We start from the raw sequence: 16,534 nt of genomic DNA on the forward strand, positions 1-16,534 counted from the left end.
AGCTTAGGTAGAGCCAGGAGTGGTGAGTTTTAGCCTATAGGATAACCCCATGTAAATGGGATTTTTCTAAGAGCCTTAAGGAATTTGTTCCCAGAATCCCTTTTGACTCATTTGCATATGTATGAGGTGGTCACCTCAACCCTTTTGACTTGTTTGTGAATCCCCACTCCTGGCTCTACCTAAGCTGATCAGAAAATCCTGCACTACACTGATGAGCCCCAAGAAGGGTGAAACCGGTCTGTAGTTGGGAATCTGATTAGCTATTATCCTGGCTGCTGCTTTGAAACCCAGTGGGTGAGCTTTAGCCTATAGGATAAACCCATGTAAATGGGATTTGTCTAAGAGCCTTAAATTTGTTCCCAGAATCCCTTTTGACTTATTTGCATACGTATGAGGCGGTCTTCTCGACCCTTTTGACTTGTTCATTAAGGAAGTATTGAATCACCCTTTCAGGATGTTGTGATTTGAATGTATTTTGTTAAAGCTTAATTTAAAGAACTCTAAATCAAAGTCATAGTTATAACATTTGTGAAGATTCTCATTCATCCAGGCCATGGTATATCTGTGGTAATAAGTCAAATCAACTAGACTTGATGTGTTGTTCTTGAAGATGTTTCGCCAGTCATCCGACTGACTTTCTCAGTTCAGAATGACTTGTACCCTAGAATGTTGCTCCAACCAGCATAATCTGTTTATCATAACCAGCATGGGATCGGGGATCTCATGAAGGCGAGATGATAATTGTATTAGCATGGTTGGAAATTTGAGGTGTTTTTAAACCTTCCAGGGAGATGTGCCAAAACAGCATTGTACGTGGTAGACAATAGATGTCCTTTTTTTCTTTCAATGTAGGTACATGGCTGAGTCCTGACCAGAGGAGCTGGCTCTTCTTCTTTTCTGCACCATACGCTGGTGTAACTGTTGTTTGGTTTCTCCCACATATAAGTCAGAGCACTCCTCACTGCACTGCATACACAGTGTTACTCTTCTTATGCTTTGGCATTGGGTCTTTTGAGTAAACCAACATTCCAGGGTATTTATTCCTGGAAAATCTTTGTACAAGTCCTTCTAAATTGAGAAAGCCAGTTGATGACTGGCGAAACCTCTTCAAGAAAAACATAGCAAAACTAGTTGATTTGACTTATTACCACAGATATCGTTATAATGATAACGATATAATTATCGTTATAATGATTAATATAAACTTTTTTTATTTTTCAAAGGAATTACTATAAAGTAAAAAAACCATTAAGGCCAATTGTATGAACAAGGTTGCACACAATTTTTGTTAATTAATGGCGGATCATGACATGCAGTGCATTAGTCTACTTATTACAGTCTGATTTTATGTGTGCTTCCACAGTGTTTTATTATTGTACATGGTAAAGTTTCACTGATCTGCATCAGTGCATGCTTTATCAGTATAGGCATACGTAATTGTATTTTTGTACAATAAATTGTTTACAAATTTGAGTTAAAAGTCTTGTTGTGTATCAGGATAACTAAAACTGGTGATGATATGTTTCAGCTAAACAAATAGGATTTATAGGATAACTTTAATATAAAACTCAAGGGACTTAAGAGATTCATGTTTAAAGTATCTGATGATCTCTAGAACCCACTGTATTGGACAGGCCTTTATATTTATCAGTATTCTCTTTGACTTTTATATAAGCTCTAAAGTTCTCTGAGTATATTAATGGAACACATATAATATATATATAACAAGAGACACAACATTGTTTTAGTACATGGATAGTTAATACATGACTGATTTTAGCATTATGTTTGTAATTATGTTTGTAATTATGTGTCCAGTCATTTTAACAAGGTCACCTACAGTGGGCCATACTAAGCAGGTGCAGAGCTGTAGACTCCAGATAGTGATAGCCAATATCAGAGTGCATACTATATCAAGTAATATATTTAGTCACAATGCAAGACGTGCAGTGTAAAGCCTACAGCATTGATTTAAAACAAAAATGAAGGACTTTAACCCTCACTTAAGGAATTATTGACGGAGACATGCAAATCTCTCCTTAATGTCCACATGGCCAACTATGCATCCAGAACCACTTGTTTAATAGCACAAATACAGCATAATAATTTGGATCTGTACATCTAAATTTGCAGACATTCCGTTTTAATCGCCTTAGATCAGTGCAAGGTATTGGAACATGGCTTCTGAGGGTGTAGGACTTGAGAGCAGTGAAGCAAAGCTTTGTCTAATGATATTAAAACTACTGTAAATGTCTATTTATTATTCTATTGCATTTTCTCCTATAGTTTCTATGAAGGGATTACTGGTTCACCTTACAGTATTTAACCATGATAATACTGCCATTTTTGACAGGCTTTGTGGTCACACCCTATTCATTTACCATAAGCCATTTATTATGTCAGAAGAAGAGACATGGCCTAGAAGTAAAGGATCAGTCAAACATGGCAGTAAAGAGGCACAATTGGGGAAATTTTTTATTTTTTTCTCATAGCCGGTACAGATAGATAACATCACACCATGCCAACAAGTGTTTCCCATGTACCAAGCACAACTGTATTCTTGTACAGTTATATAGGAATATTTCAGGATGTAGAAGCCATTTAGCATGCAATACCAGATCCATAAACATTCAGGTAGAAATCATAAATAAACCTGTCTTGTTTATTAACAGGGAACAAATGTTCTTTGTAAAGGATTAATGGTAAAGCATTACCATTTTGTTAAGGAGTACAGATATGTGTCTATAGCCTTTGGGGGAGGTATGATTGCTGCTAACTAAACAGTTAAGTATAAAAAAGCAACCACAACAAAAATATAATTTCAAGTCTCAGGGCAAGGGCACATGCCCTGCTTCCCTCTGCCTGCATTTGGAGGCAGTCAGAAAAAAGTGGGTGCACTCCAATACACTTCCATGTTTAGCTACACAAACAGGCACAGCACTGGGCTCCATGTAGCTGCACTCAGGCCGATGCTGTGCCTGGTAGTGCAGCCAAAAACAGAAGCATATTGGAGTGCATCCAGTTCTGTCCGCCGACCTCCAAAACACAGGCGGAGAGAAGTAGGAAATACACTGTGGGGCCTATTTATTATGCTGTGTAAAAACGCCTATAAATATCTCAACACATCGGCAAGCTTCACCGCATAAAAATGGTGTAATGTTTTTGTCCATTATTTCTGTGAATTTTATTTTACACAGCATAGTAAATAGGCCCCAAGTGTGCCCTTGTCCTTACAGCATAAGTTAAAGAATACACATACATTGGGAAAGCTTTCAAACCAGGATCATGCTTTGGATTTTATTGGGAAAAGTAGTCAGTCATGTTACAGAAATTTTGAAAATCACCTGCAACATGTTACACATGGGTGATTATTGTCTTTACATACAGACAGGAGTGTTTTGAGGTGAAAATTGCCCTAATATCCTAAAGGATTTTATTTGGTGGTTGTTGCATACTAAAGTGGTGAAAGACCAGTGATCATTCCAGCCTCAGTTTTATTCTGTAGATTTAGTGCTGTTAACCTTTTTAAACATAGTGGGCCTATTATTTTTCATTCCATAAGTTTTAAGGAAAGGAATATAATAATTGATGTCATACAAAAATTTTGCTGAGCCATTTTTAGAGTTGGGAACATATAAATCCGTGGAGGGCCACATCTGGCCCATAGGTATCCAGATGGACAACCCTCCTCTAGACATATAGCAGTTTAGTGACAGCAATTCTATGGGGCACATTTACTAACCCACGAACGGGCCGAATGCGTCCGATTGCGTTTTTTTCTTAATGATCGGTAATTTTGCGACTTTTTCGTATTTTTTGCGATTTTTTTGGCGTCTTTACGATTTTTGCGTAAAAACGCGAGTTTTTCGGCATCTTTACGATTTTTGCGTAAAAACGCGAGTTTTTCGGCGTCTTTACGAAAGTTGCGCAAAGACGCGATTTTTCGTAGCGTTAAAACTTGCGCGAAACGTCGCGCCTTTTAAGTTTTAACGCTACGAAAAAGGCGCGACTTTGCGCGCAAGTGTTAACGCTACGAAAAAATCGCGACTTTGCGCAACTTTCGTAAAGACGCCGAAAAACTCGCGTTTTTACGCAAAAATCGTAAAGACGCCGAAAAACTCGCGTTTTTACGCAAAAATCGTAAAGACAATGAAAAAAATCGCAAAAAATACGAAAAAGTCGCAAAATGTTCGTTTCCAATCAGAATTTTTCCAATTCGGATTCGAAATCGTGTCTTAGTAAATCAGCCCCTCAGTGTTTCAGTTCCATACAAACTTTATGCTATATTATAACCATCGATGCCACCCAGTGTACCAGGCTGATTTTTTTTTATTGCCGGTATGTTTATGCTTGACTGTTTTCATGATCAATCTATCATGGGTTTTCTAATAAAAAATTCAATTTTGTTACAGAAAATGTTCGAGGGATAGAAATTTGTGTCATGACAATAAGCTCATCTCAGACTCAGTGTGAAAGTGTAAGATTTTCAGGACACAAATCAAAGAAACTTGATGGCCACAAGGTAAGTTTTCTCCCTGGGCCACAGGATGAAAAGCAAACATGGCACAGAGCTCTCTGCATTTGTACTCTGATTTTAACAGTGCTACACTTGTACTTTAATGCAGATGATTATGCTTAATTGGATATTTATTGTGTCATTTTTTCTTTCCAAGTTCCTTCATGTCGGTTATTGTGTATTTAACATTTATGTCACAGGGATGATGAATTACATGAGGAATATTATGGTTTTGTTCATTATGTACGGGAAATTTATTACCCAGTCATGCCAGAAACTTGGACAGGCAAAGGTAGTAAGTAATTTGAGACTAGGTACACATTTACCCTGATTCTGTTTGGAAAGAATCCGAGCAGAATGAGTACACAATACATCACTTTGTACCTATTTTTATATGCAACTATCCCCAGTTCAAAGAAAAGTACTATTGTAGTGGGTATATTTTACAATAATATACTGTCTTTTATGTGTTTCTAAAACAAGTTATTCCAGTAAGATAAACACAAACCTGAGGGACCTGGGGTTTTCCAGATAAACATTTTTTTTCTGTAATTTGGATCACTATACTTTAACTCTGCCAAAACAATTTATTGGGTGTTTTAAACACCCATATTAGGCACATTGCATGGAAGTTGTGTACTCCATCAGTTATGCTAGGATTCTGGCAAAAAACTGGCTAAAAACCATGGTGATTTGTGAACAAATGTTGCACTTTCACATTAAACTGTATTCATAAATGGGAACTAAAGACTAAAGTACATACTTATATTTACTCGAATTTACACATATATTTACTCGGCCTTAAAGCTACTTATAGGGGCACATTCATGAAAACACGAGTTTGAATCCCGAATGGGATAAATTTGGATTGGATACGATAATTTCTTAAGATTGCAAATATAACAAATATGCTTACGAAAAAATCGTATTAGTCACGATAATATCGTATTGGCGATCTGAAAGTCACAAAATTTTCATACCGAACGATTGTAAAATGCAGGAAAACCTTTCCGACTTTGATCCTTCTGTGCATGATTTTGGAAGCCTCCCATAGGAATCAATGGCACTGTGCAGCCCCAACCTGGCCCAAGGAAAGTCACGGTAACGAAGCTTGAATGAATCCGAAACTTTTGTACTCGGCGCAACAATTCGATTTTGACGCAGTTCGAAAAAGTTGCGCAAAATACGAAAAAGTCGTTGAAAATACGCTCTGAGCGTTCGTGGATTAGTAATTATCCCCCATAGAGTGTTAATAGTTTGATAGAACACTGTTTGAAAGTAATAGTTTAATAGAGCATTGTTTGAAAGAACAGGACTCTCAGGAGTCTTGTTCTTCTGCTGAATAACCGTGTACAAGCTTTCTCATTCTCATGGTACCAATACTGATACTGAACTGCATTAAGCTGCATTGCACTGCATCCTCAGTGACTCAAACATTATTATGCCATCTTGTGGCCAATGTATGCCTTTTTCTTGGCATACCTATACGCACGATATAAACGACCAATAACATCATAAAACGAAAGGTTATTATATGCTTTTAAATATAATATATGGTGCTATGCACTAGTAAAACAGGGCAAAAAGGCTCATGTTTACACAGCATATAACAGATAAGCTCTGTAGAATACAATGGGTTTAGTTCTCATACATAATAGATAAACAGGGGTGAAATGTCATTCATAGCTCTCTAAAAGAAACCTCTCTCATACAAAATAGGACAATTATTGCCAAGAATAAGTTCAATTTTTAAGTGCTGAGTGACCAGACAAACTGTAAATGAAAAAAAAAAAAATCATTGATGTTACTGGTCTTTTAAACAATAATAAAAATAGATATACTTTTACACAAATTATTTGTTTCAGGTAATTTGCTCCATACAAAACTATTCTAGTACAAAAATAAATATAAATTATGTATAGATTACACAAAAGGGGTCATGACCCTGGGAGTTTTGCACTTATGCCCCTTAGTTATCCTTCTAGGAGCATCCCCCTTTCCCAATGCTATGCACTCGGCCAGGTAAAATGTCCTTGTTCCCCCCATACATGTGTGTGTTGTTGCTGGGTACTTCTGTTTCCTCCCACACTCCAAAATGAAAAAGGAATTTTAACTGGCTTTTGATAAAACTTATCAAACTTACCATAGTGTGAGTGAATGTGATTGGTACCTTAGATTGTAAGCTCTACTGGGGAGTAATATGAGTGATATACACGTGCTATGTAAAAATGTTTGTGTTCTATATATAAGAATAAATACAGTATTTCAAACACCCTCTATAATGTTTTACCTGAGAACTAATCTTTTTAAAAGGCATTGATCAGTTCTGTGGTGGGCTGCAAAGTGTTGCGCCTCACTAGGGCCTATTTATTAACATAGGTGCTACATTTTACTAGTGCATTTCCCCAATCAGCAATTAGTTTTGTATTTAACGTTTCTTATATGTTTACCTAATCAAGTTTTTTACATTCTTGTGGTCTAATCAAGATAGAGTGGCCTGGGAAACATTCTTAAGGTGGCCATACACAGGCAGATTTCAGCTGGCAATCGTGGTCCTTAAGATAAACTCAGTAGCTTATCTGTATGGGGCCCCGCTGACAGGCCCCCCTACTGATATCTGGACAAAAATTGGCAAGATGTCCATGGACAGGCTTGATTTTTTTGTTGGATCGGGGACCACGTCGGCTCATTGATGCAGTCCTTACTCCAACTTTTCCTATTCCCTTCATTGCAATGCGATTTTTTTGGCCCTAGAACCAAATGATTGCATTAGCATGATATCAGCCATCCAAGGTGGGCATATTGGGGGAGATCTTTGACAATGTCCTTAAGAAGGTGCAGTGCATTGTTTTTGGCAAATCCTCGTGGGTAGCACCTAGCTATTACTGTAGTTTCTTGCAGTTCCTATGCTTAGGGACCAGCTTGCATAATAAAATGCAATAGAATAATTTTGACTTATCTTACAGCCTGGAGAGTTGGAGTTTATTTATTGTTTTATGGATTAACCAACCACATACGGACTAATTAATTTTCATTTCTTTTATAAGATTTTTTTTTTTTTCAGGTTGATGTTCAGTTTAACTGCTTTGAAGTGGGCATTGCTCAACAAGTATATGTGACCATGAAAACACTGCCAAATTATTGCTATGTTGAGCTAGAAAAGTATCACAATGTTGAAGGTAAGATGCTGAAGTGAAAATCATTTCAGCTTTCAAAATATGGTTGAAAATATGCAGCAGAGCTGAAAGACTCATAACATATATCTTTAAAGTTAAAATACATGCAAACTGTCATTATAATGTGCCAGTAAATTATTTAGTTTAGTTTCAATTGCTTAAATCAGTGCTGTCCAACTTATTACATGTAGTGGGTCAATCATTTCTCATACAGCATGTCCGAGGGCTGGATTTCATTAAAATGATGATATTATACAAGGAAGTCTGCTGAGCCTTCGAGCAGACTAGGGGCCATAAATACCTCTTGGAAGGCCACATCTGGCATTCAGTTGGACAGCCCTAGCTTAACTTATAAATTAAACAGTGGTTAATAATGTTAATATAAAGCAGAGTGTGCCATATTGTCTGTGCCTAGTGTGTTCTGTTTAAAGTGCTTTTACCCTGTACAGACAATTAGCAAGATAATTTACATTTTACATTAGGTTAACTTATACAGTATGTATAAATTGATTACTACAAAATGGGAGAACAATATTAAATGATAAGCAAGCCTGTGGCCATCCATCCGGAGACAAAGGGGCACATTTACTAATCCACGAATCCGAATCAGGAATGGGAAAAAATCGGATTGGAAACGAACATTTTGCAACTGTTTTTCGTAAATTGTCGCGACTTTTTCATAGCCATTACGACTTGCTGCAACTTTTTCATAGCCGTTACGACTTGCTTGTATATTGTCGCGACTTTTTCGTATTCAGCGCTCGTAAATGGCGGGCAAACCTTTCAGACTTTGCATGATTTTGGAAGCCTCCCATAGGACTCAATGGCACTCTGCAGCTCCAGCCTGGCCCAAGGAAAGTAAAAATACCGATCATTACGAAAAAAACGCATTTGGACGCTTTTCGGACGTTCGTGAATTAGTAAATGTGCCCCAAAGAGTTAGTTAAGTATGTATAATATTTTCAATACTTTATACTTACACTATATATGCAGTGGTGTAGATTTTCATAAACTGGTAGAACATAATTGGAAATTATAGAATCTGTAGGAAATATATTAATATAAAATATCAGGTATTGACTGACACAAAAAAGGAGGTCCTTGCTAACACGGAGCCTACAATATAAGCAAGTGAGTAACAGACACAATTATATTGAAAGCAGTGCCCTTTTACTTTACTACCTATTATTATTATTATTATTATTATAGGAATTCATAAAATAAAGGATTGTGATTGGCACACTCTAACTGGCACATTTCTTCTATTTGATATAGCTAAGCAGTTCCAAAAAAAATGTCAGACAAAACCAATTAAAGAGTGTTACTTGGAGTCATATTTAAAATCAGAACAAACAGCAGTACTGACTTGTTTCATTTTCTGTAAGCATGTCAGTTTTTTATCAGTTGCCCATCACAGGTGTGGTGCTGAATAGTTTTGTATAGAATACTATTGGTCTCTTTTGTATTTGCCTTTTGTCTATGATTCAATCATGTTAAGCAGAGACAAAAAAAGAATATCAGGAACTAAAAAAAGCACAGTACTTTTCTTTATCTTCTTGAATGCACATTTCAAGCTTAAATTCATATACACAACACAGAAGAAAAAAACTGTTTTCTTTAGGATCAGATAAGGGATTTTTATTCATACCCACTCTGTAGACACAAGCAAATTCTTAGAATGAAGCCTGTGATTATCTTATAAACATATACAAAATGGGAACTTTGCTTTAAAGCTCAAACAGGCAAGCTGAGTCATGACAGATGTTAAAATATCAGTCTTTGCCCGTAGAGTCTACTATTTTAGGAATAACACTTGTATTTACGAACTTTTATTTAAAAAAAAGTCACTCACTCCCATTACAATCTAAAACAGGAAAAATAAGTGGATAGCCTATAGTCCCTTTTAAGAACGTTTCTGTAAATCAACCATTTCTCATTAAAGGAAAAAACATACAAGCAGTGCAGATCCCTATCTTTCTTTCTCTCGTTATTTAGAATGGAATGGTTATCTGTGTTCTTTGTCCAGATTTTAGGGTGATGGCCCACTGGGAGATAAGTTGCCCGTGGATAAATCTCTGCTACCGCGGGCGAATAATCTACCCAAAATAACTTCCCACCAGCAATAAAGTAAATCACTGGTGGGAAGGCATACACGTAGCTTTGTTTAGCAAAGTTGCGCAATGTTTCCTCCTGCTACAGTGGATTCGTGGACTATTTTAGGGACCCAGCACTGCATGTCCCAGGAAATTTTTTAGACTTGCTTCTAAAAAAGACATTTTTGCTGTGCTACAGAAACAACATTTTCTGTAATTCAGAACTTTTACAAAATAGCTATTATTTAAATCAATCCTAAACTAACTATGTATTTAAACAGGAAGGAAGGGACCCTTCACTGTTCTAGCATTTCATTGCAGTTATTCATTTTATCTGACTTTACCATTCCATGGATAACACAGGTTGGTCAAACATTTATATTTCATATTGGTCACAGTCCAGTAAATCCCATTTTCCTTTGTACGGCTTTTTTCATTAGTATGTAAAATGCATGTACCATGGTGTAATGTTCTATTATTAAATCAGGCACCACTGTAGAGAGTTTGAATCATTGATTACAATGTGAATTATTTTATGTAATGTACATGCATTCAAAGAATGTTATTCTCTGTTTATTACCTGTGCAGATAATAACCAGGTTTCCTGGTGTCCTGTAGTTTTAGGGGCACAGCTGAGCACATGGTCCATCTGAGCACACCATGCAGCTCCTGGGACCCCTGTCCTCCTGGGCATTACTGACTTAAGAAAGAAGTGATACACAATATTTATATAAGGAAGAAGGATATATATTGTATAACAATAATAATGTTTCATACATTCTTAAAGTTTGTGTAATGACATAATCTCTTCTCTTCAGAGATTGTCAATATTGTGTAATTCATGCATAAAGCTTTGTAATGTGTCTTGAACAATAGCTTTGAAAAAGACCACAGAAGTACATTTGCTTATGTACGTAATGTCAGTGTTCCATCAGGATATATGGCAGTAGTTAGTAGCTTTGTAGGAGGTATACAGTGGTAATTTTTGGTAATCATGATGATTTGGTAATCATCTTGAAATGAACCATATGCGCTTGTGGGGCCTATAGTCCTTCCTACTCCAGCGGTGTACTAGGAAGTAATTAAAGGGACTTGACAAATTGACAAATCTAGAGTGATCTTACTTGTTTTGATAAAACTATAACTTTTTTTTTTAATTCTGAAATGAAATTCAAAGTGTTTACAGTTATTAAAACAAACAGCATCCCTTTGAAGAAAAACCAGGAAAACATCAGTAATGGGATACTAGTATACTGGTAAAAATATTATTTGCCATTAACCATAATTTTTTTTTTTAAATAACTATTTTGAAAAGGTTTTTTTTAGTACTGCCATGTCTGAGTCTGAATACATTCCCCCTGCATGATGGTTGGTGATGACAGACAGGAACCATAGCATAGCATCCCATTTCAAGTTGCTCTTTTACTCTTTTTCTATAACTGCTTGCAAAAAGCCCCTCTTCCCTGTTGCATCCTCCCCAGCATCATGTCCCTTTTACCTCCTTCCTCCATCTCTGTGATCAGGGAAGTGGAGATGGGGGAGTGTTCCCTGCGTTCCAGGGAAGCGGGTTTAGGTCGGCGAGGCCCATGAGGTCAAGTTTTTTCCCCGTATCCTGCCCAGTTGGACCATATTTTTTTTACATATTCAAAATGCACTTTAATTTTAAATTGTTTTGCATTATTACATTAGCTAATTTTATTTCATGATTGTGTTCATCATACTGGGCATATATATACTATTAAACAATTTATCTGAGATAATAATCCTCCATTTTAATTACACATTTTTCCTAGATTGCGACAATAAAGACATAGAAAATAACATATTGTCATGTTTAGGTAAGTTAAAGGGATACATTACTGTTTCTTTATTAAATGCAGATGCCTGTCATGTATATTTGTCTTCTGTAGTATAACAGTATTATTTTTAAATGATATCATGTAGAAAATTAATTAATGTGCTTCAGAGAATATAACCATGTATCTGGGAATTCTGTGATCTATATGAATGCTTGAAACCACAGGTTAAGTATCAAATCCAGTAACTCTGAACAAAGACTTATTTGTAATAAGAACTAAATTTATTGCTCATACTAAAACTGAAAATATGAGTACTGAAAATGAGAAAGTACACAGCTTTCTGGATAATGGGTTTCCGGATAAGGGATACCATACCTGTATATATTTTGGAGTTGTATAATTTACATTTTGGTGTACTTTTTAATAAATATACATAGAGTACATTATAAGAAGCAATGTTGTGATAATTGTAATAGAAAACTCATAAATCTAAATTAAAATGTAGCAGTTTTTTCCACAGTTTACCACAATTTAATTTTAAGTTTGCTTTGGAAAATAATTTGATAAGTTGTATGTAAAAATTGGCAATAAAAAGCTGTCGAGTTCATGTAGAAGGCAATGGGAATTATATTTTCAAGTTCCAAGCTATTTTCTATTTTGAGTTTTCACAAATAATTTGATAACTGGCAGACTGATTGAAAATATAGGTTATAATGTCATTTAGTTGCATTCCAGTTATTTTTTTTTATTTTTAAGGGATCACATAATCATTTTCAAGCTCTTTTTTTTAAATAACACCATATTTAATGTTTTTATTTTTTATTAAAATGCAGAACTGCATATTAATCTTCTTACTGTTTTGCTGTGTGTTATAATATTCATGATTCAAGTTTTCTTGCCCTGATATTATGTTCTGATATGTATTTAACATTTTTTAGCTGGTAAATTAGATTACATGGTGAATGAAGAGAAGAAATCCATAACAATACATGTTTCGGATATAACTGAAGGATTTGATTATAATGTCCGCCTTTGCCTAAAGCGTTTCATCTGCAAAGATATTGGAGCACATGCATTGGTTAGTAAATGATCTTATGCTTAGTGATTAAATGTATTTGTTGGAGCTATAACAAGTGGTAGTGGAGTTTTTAAAAAATGTTGTTTATAACCAACACTACAGGTAGTGTAGTTTAAAAACAGTAGGAATTTTACAATCACGTGTCATATAGGGTGGAACAGTTTCTACACATTCTATTAACAACATAATTAGTAAACCATAACATATAAGTCAATGAAACAAACTGCAGTGAATAGTTTGAGTCACTTCATAAATTGATATTATCTTGCTAATGCATAGAAAATCACTGTATAGATTTTTATGTATTGACTATGATTATAAAATAATAAAAGTGGCAACATTTGCACTAGGCCCAGTAAACCATAGGAACCAATCTGGTGTGTGCTTTTAAGCAGACGACTGGTACATTTTTTTATTGCTCATTGGTTATTATGGACACTTAGACCTTATACAAAACTTACTCTTTTAGTTACATTAACCTATATATTTAACATGAAGAAGATCTTAATACTGAAACAATATCTGTTTATTTTTTTACCATTCAAGCTTAAAAAGCTTGTTCATTGTTTTCTTTCAGATAAAAGCAGACAATGCAATAAGATCAGTGACGTTGCATTATCCTGAAATCTTACCCTGCTTATGTATTGAGGTAAATTAACTTTAACTTTGTTTGGCTATATTTAGACCCAGGCTAGTGTTGGGATTAGCACATGGGCTACATGCGACTCAATTAAACAGGATGGGCCTTCGCTAGGTGGAAGAGATCATGTGGAGCAAGGGTGTAGTAGAACTACAACTCGTAGCTGTGTGTAGTGCAATTTAGCAAAGATGGATGCCAGAAGGATCTTGCAGTTGAACTATAGTACAAGTTTATTGTCAAAAATAAATGATGATGCAGGGTTAAGTCAAGTATACTCACAATACAGATGGTATATGATAGTACTCTGTGGACAACAAGAGAGGATGCACAGCGGTTTATCCAACCTCCTTTTAGAGTCTGGGCAGGGTAAATGCACCCGGTTAGCTTGGCACCCCTTTGGAAGCAGTCAGGATAGATACATCAGTCCTCAGGTTGATAACCCCTAGCTTGAGAGTCCTCCAGGTGACTAGGGATCAGGGTTTGATCTTGCCCGTCTCCTGTGTCTACTACGTGGCCCTACGCTGAGTCAGCATTGCCGGATGGAAGGGTACTTACAGCTGCTTTCCTTGGTGGGGTTTAAAACTGCCCTTGCTTCCTTCCCTCTCTACCTCACTCTCCTAGAGAGTGCTCAACAAGAGTAACTATCTTACTAGTCCTCATTCACAGGGTCCCTGTCCTTGACATCACCAGAGTGGATGGTAACACACTGGGGCAATAAGGCTTTACTGGGGCCTAGTCCTGCTCCCAGGCTCAGTGGAGCTTCACCTGAGATACAAAGGCAGCCAAAGAGGAAGTCACACCTCCTTGCTAGACACTATATTGGATTGCAAGGTGTGGGGACAACCACATAAACCAATAAGTTGTAAAGTATAGTTTAAACTAGATACACGGGACTTTGCCCAGTAACAGTAAAATGAGAAAGAAGTAGGGAATTAAAGCCACAGGGGAGCTTAACCATATGGGTCCCTACATGTGCTTGAATAGTAAATGAAAGGTGTATGTCCACACAAATTTATATGCGGAAAGGGAGAGGTAAAGAACAAGTGGGACTTGTCATGTTTTTCTGGTCAATACTGATTATTTCCACTGGTCATTAGTGCTCAAACATCAAATCCACAATGTAGTAAATGTAATAATCATCAGTAAATATCCTAAAGGCCAACTTACTACAAGTATGTACTGGAAAACACAAACTTAACACATGGAGGCCTATTTATCAAAATGTTAATTTGTGTAATTTTAGAAGTTTTTAACATGACTAAACTTACTTTTAAAAAATGAACTACTGTCCATGCATTTATTAAAAACTGCAACAAAACCCCCCGCAGACTCAGAGATGTGTAAAAAATGCGGAAACCTTGAATCGTGAATTTTACATTACTTAAATACAGTGAATAGCTCCCCCCAAAATTACTAAAAAAGGACAGTAAAAATATTGCCATGGACAATTCTTTTGACTTCTACATGACCTCAACAGCTTTTAGATGGCATTATAAATGGCAAAAAATTGTGTTTTTGAAATAAAAAAATGTTTTTAGCGCAAAAAAAATGCATCATGGGAAAAAAATACAAACCTTAGTAAACAGGCCCCTTAGGATAATCACAGAACATTGTTCTGGTGGTGTTAACACTGCATCAAAACAGTGCTATCAGTCAATATTTAAAAGCTATTTAATGTTCATGAAGGAGGAAATGTAACATTAAGGGGGCTATTTATGAATAGCCCCCTTATTATTTCATGAATAGTGAAATTATACAGGTAAAGGACCTGTTATCCATAAAGTTCAAAATTAAAGAAAGGTCATCTCACATAGACTCCATTTTAATCAAATAATTCACATTTTTTAAAATATTTCCCTTTTCTCTTTAATAATAAGGCAGTACCTTGTACTTGATCCCAACTATAATAATATAATTAGTCCAAAGTCAAAACAATCATATTGGGTTTAATTACTGTTTAAATTATTTTTAAGCAGACTTAAGATATAGAGATCCAAATTATGGGAAGACCCCTTATCCGGAAAACCCCAAGTCCTGTGCATTCTCGATTGCAGGACCCATACCTGTTACAGAAATTCATGATTTATTACGTGAAAAAAAACATGAAAAAAAGACAAAACTACACCATCTAAAAGTTGTCGCAATTTTTATTTAATTTGTGGTTTTAGGGGTTTTTGGTTTTTTTTATTTATAAGCGCACAAAAATTTGTCAAAAACAAAAAAATTTAGTTTTTTGCTTTTTCATTTTTATTCTGCACTTTAATTCGTTCCTGCTTTTTCAATTTGAATCTTTTAATAAATGACTTGAAATTTGTGGTTTTAGTGGAAATTAGGTTTTTCATGATTTCAAAAACCTCAAATACCACTAAAATCAGAATGTTGCTAAATCTGGCCTGAAGTTCATTACTTGCTTGTCATAGGATTCAGCCACTTGCAATTACACTCACATGTAGTCAATACAAAGACAGTGGCAGACCTTCCCACCTCCAGTATAGTTATTGCTAAAATGTAGGAACCAAAATGCTTCTTACTGGCCAAGAAACTGCTTTAATATTATACTGTGTCTCTAGAGCTGCCCATTTAAGAAAAAACAAACCTATAAATACGGATTTCTTTTTCTAAATGTTTTGGGATTGCTAACGGAAACAAGAAAATGTGAGTGCAGATTTACTTCATGTGTCATCCTTCATCTCCACAACTTTTCCATTTAGAAGATATGTTTATTATATAAATTTAAATGAAACCCAATGAGATGAGCAGTAATAATGAATCTTTCAGTAAACGAATAACACCTTTAAATTCTCCCTGGGTTCAATTACATACAGTAACCGGGATTATTTTTCTGCATGTGTGGGCTCAACAGAATAAGATAAACACATTTAAATGAAAGTCACTTGGCTTTAGGCAAAAGGAAAGTTTTTTCGAATGTTGTTTCACGGTGTTTATATAATAGGGAGTGTAATAAAAATCTTTATTGGAAAAAAGGATAATCTATACAAACAATCTTTCCCTTGGATCTTTAAAAAGAAAACAAAACATAAAAATTTAAATTTCCATTTCGTCAATGTCTAATAAATATTGTGCACATTTTCTATATTTGCAATTTTTGTTTCCCCCTGAAGTTTTACTGCATTCGCTATGGTCTAAATCCTGCCTTTATTTTATACTAGAAATATATTTCTCCAAGTGAGCAAAAATGAAAATGATCTACAAATTCTTCAACATGAACAAA

At 35.5% G+C, this 16,534-nt stretch overlaps 1 protein-coding gene across 5 annotated transcripts in view; it reads left to right on the plus strand.

The window, feature by feature from the left end:
• The window catches only part of il17rel (interleukin 17 receptor E-like), a 55,674-nt gene that overhangs the window by 14,813 nt on the left and 24,327 nt on the right, over positions 1-16,534 (plus strand). For all 5 annotated transcript variants that reach the window (XM_012959976.3, XM_031898996.1, XM_012959978.3 and 2 more), the window contains 5 exons: positions 4,413-4,522; positions 7,581-7,695; positions 11,579-11,623; positions 12,523-12,662; positions 13,240-13,311. In XM_012959976.3, the coding sequence (XP_012815430.1) occupies positions 4,413-4,522; positions 7,581-7,695; positions 11,579-11,623; positions 12,523-12,662; positions 13,240-13,311 (482 nt within the window). The remainder of the gene's footprint in view (positions 1-4,412; positions 4,523-7,580; positions 7,696-11,578; positions 11,624-12,522; positions 12,663-13,239; positions 13,312-16,534) is intronic.

The sequence above is a fragment of the Xenopus tropicalis genome, chromosome 3, assembly GCF_000004195.4.
Source record: "Xenopus tropicalis strain Nigerian chromosome 3, UCB_Xtro_10.0, whole genome shotgun sequence".
NCBI classification, from domain to species: Eukaryota; Metazoa; Chordata; class Amphibia; order Anura; family Pipidae; genus Xenopus; species Xenopus tropicalis.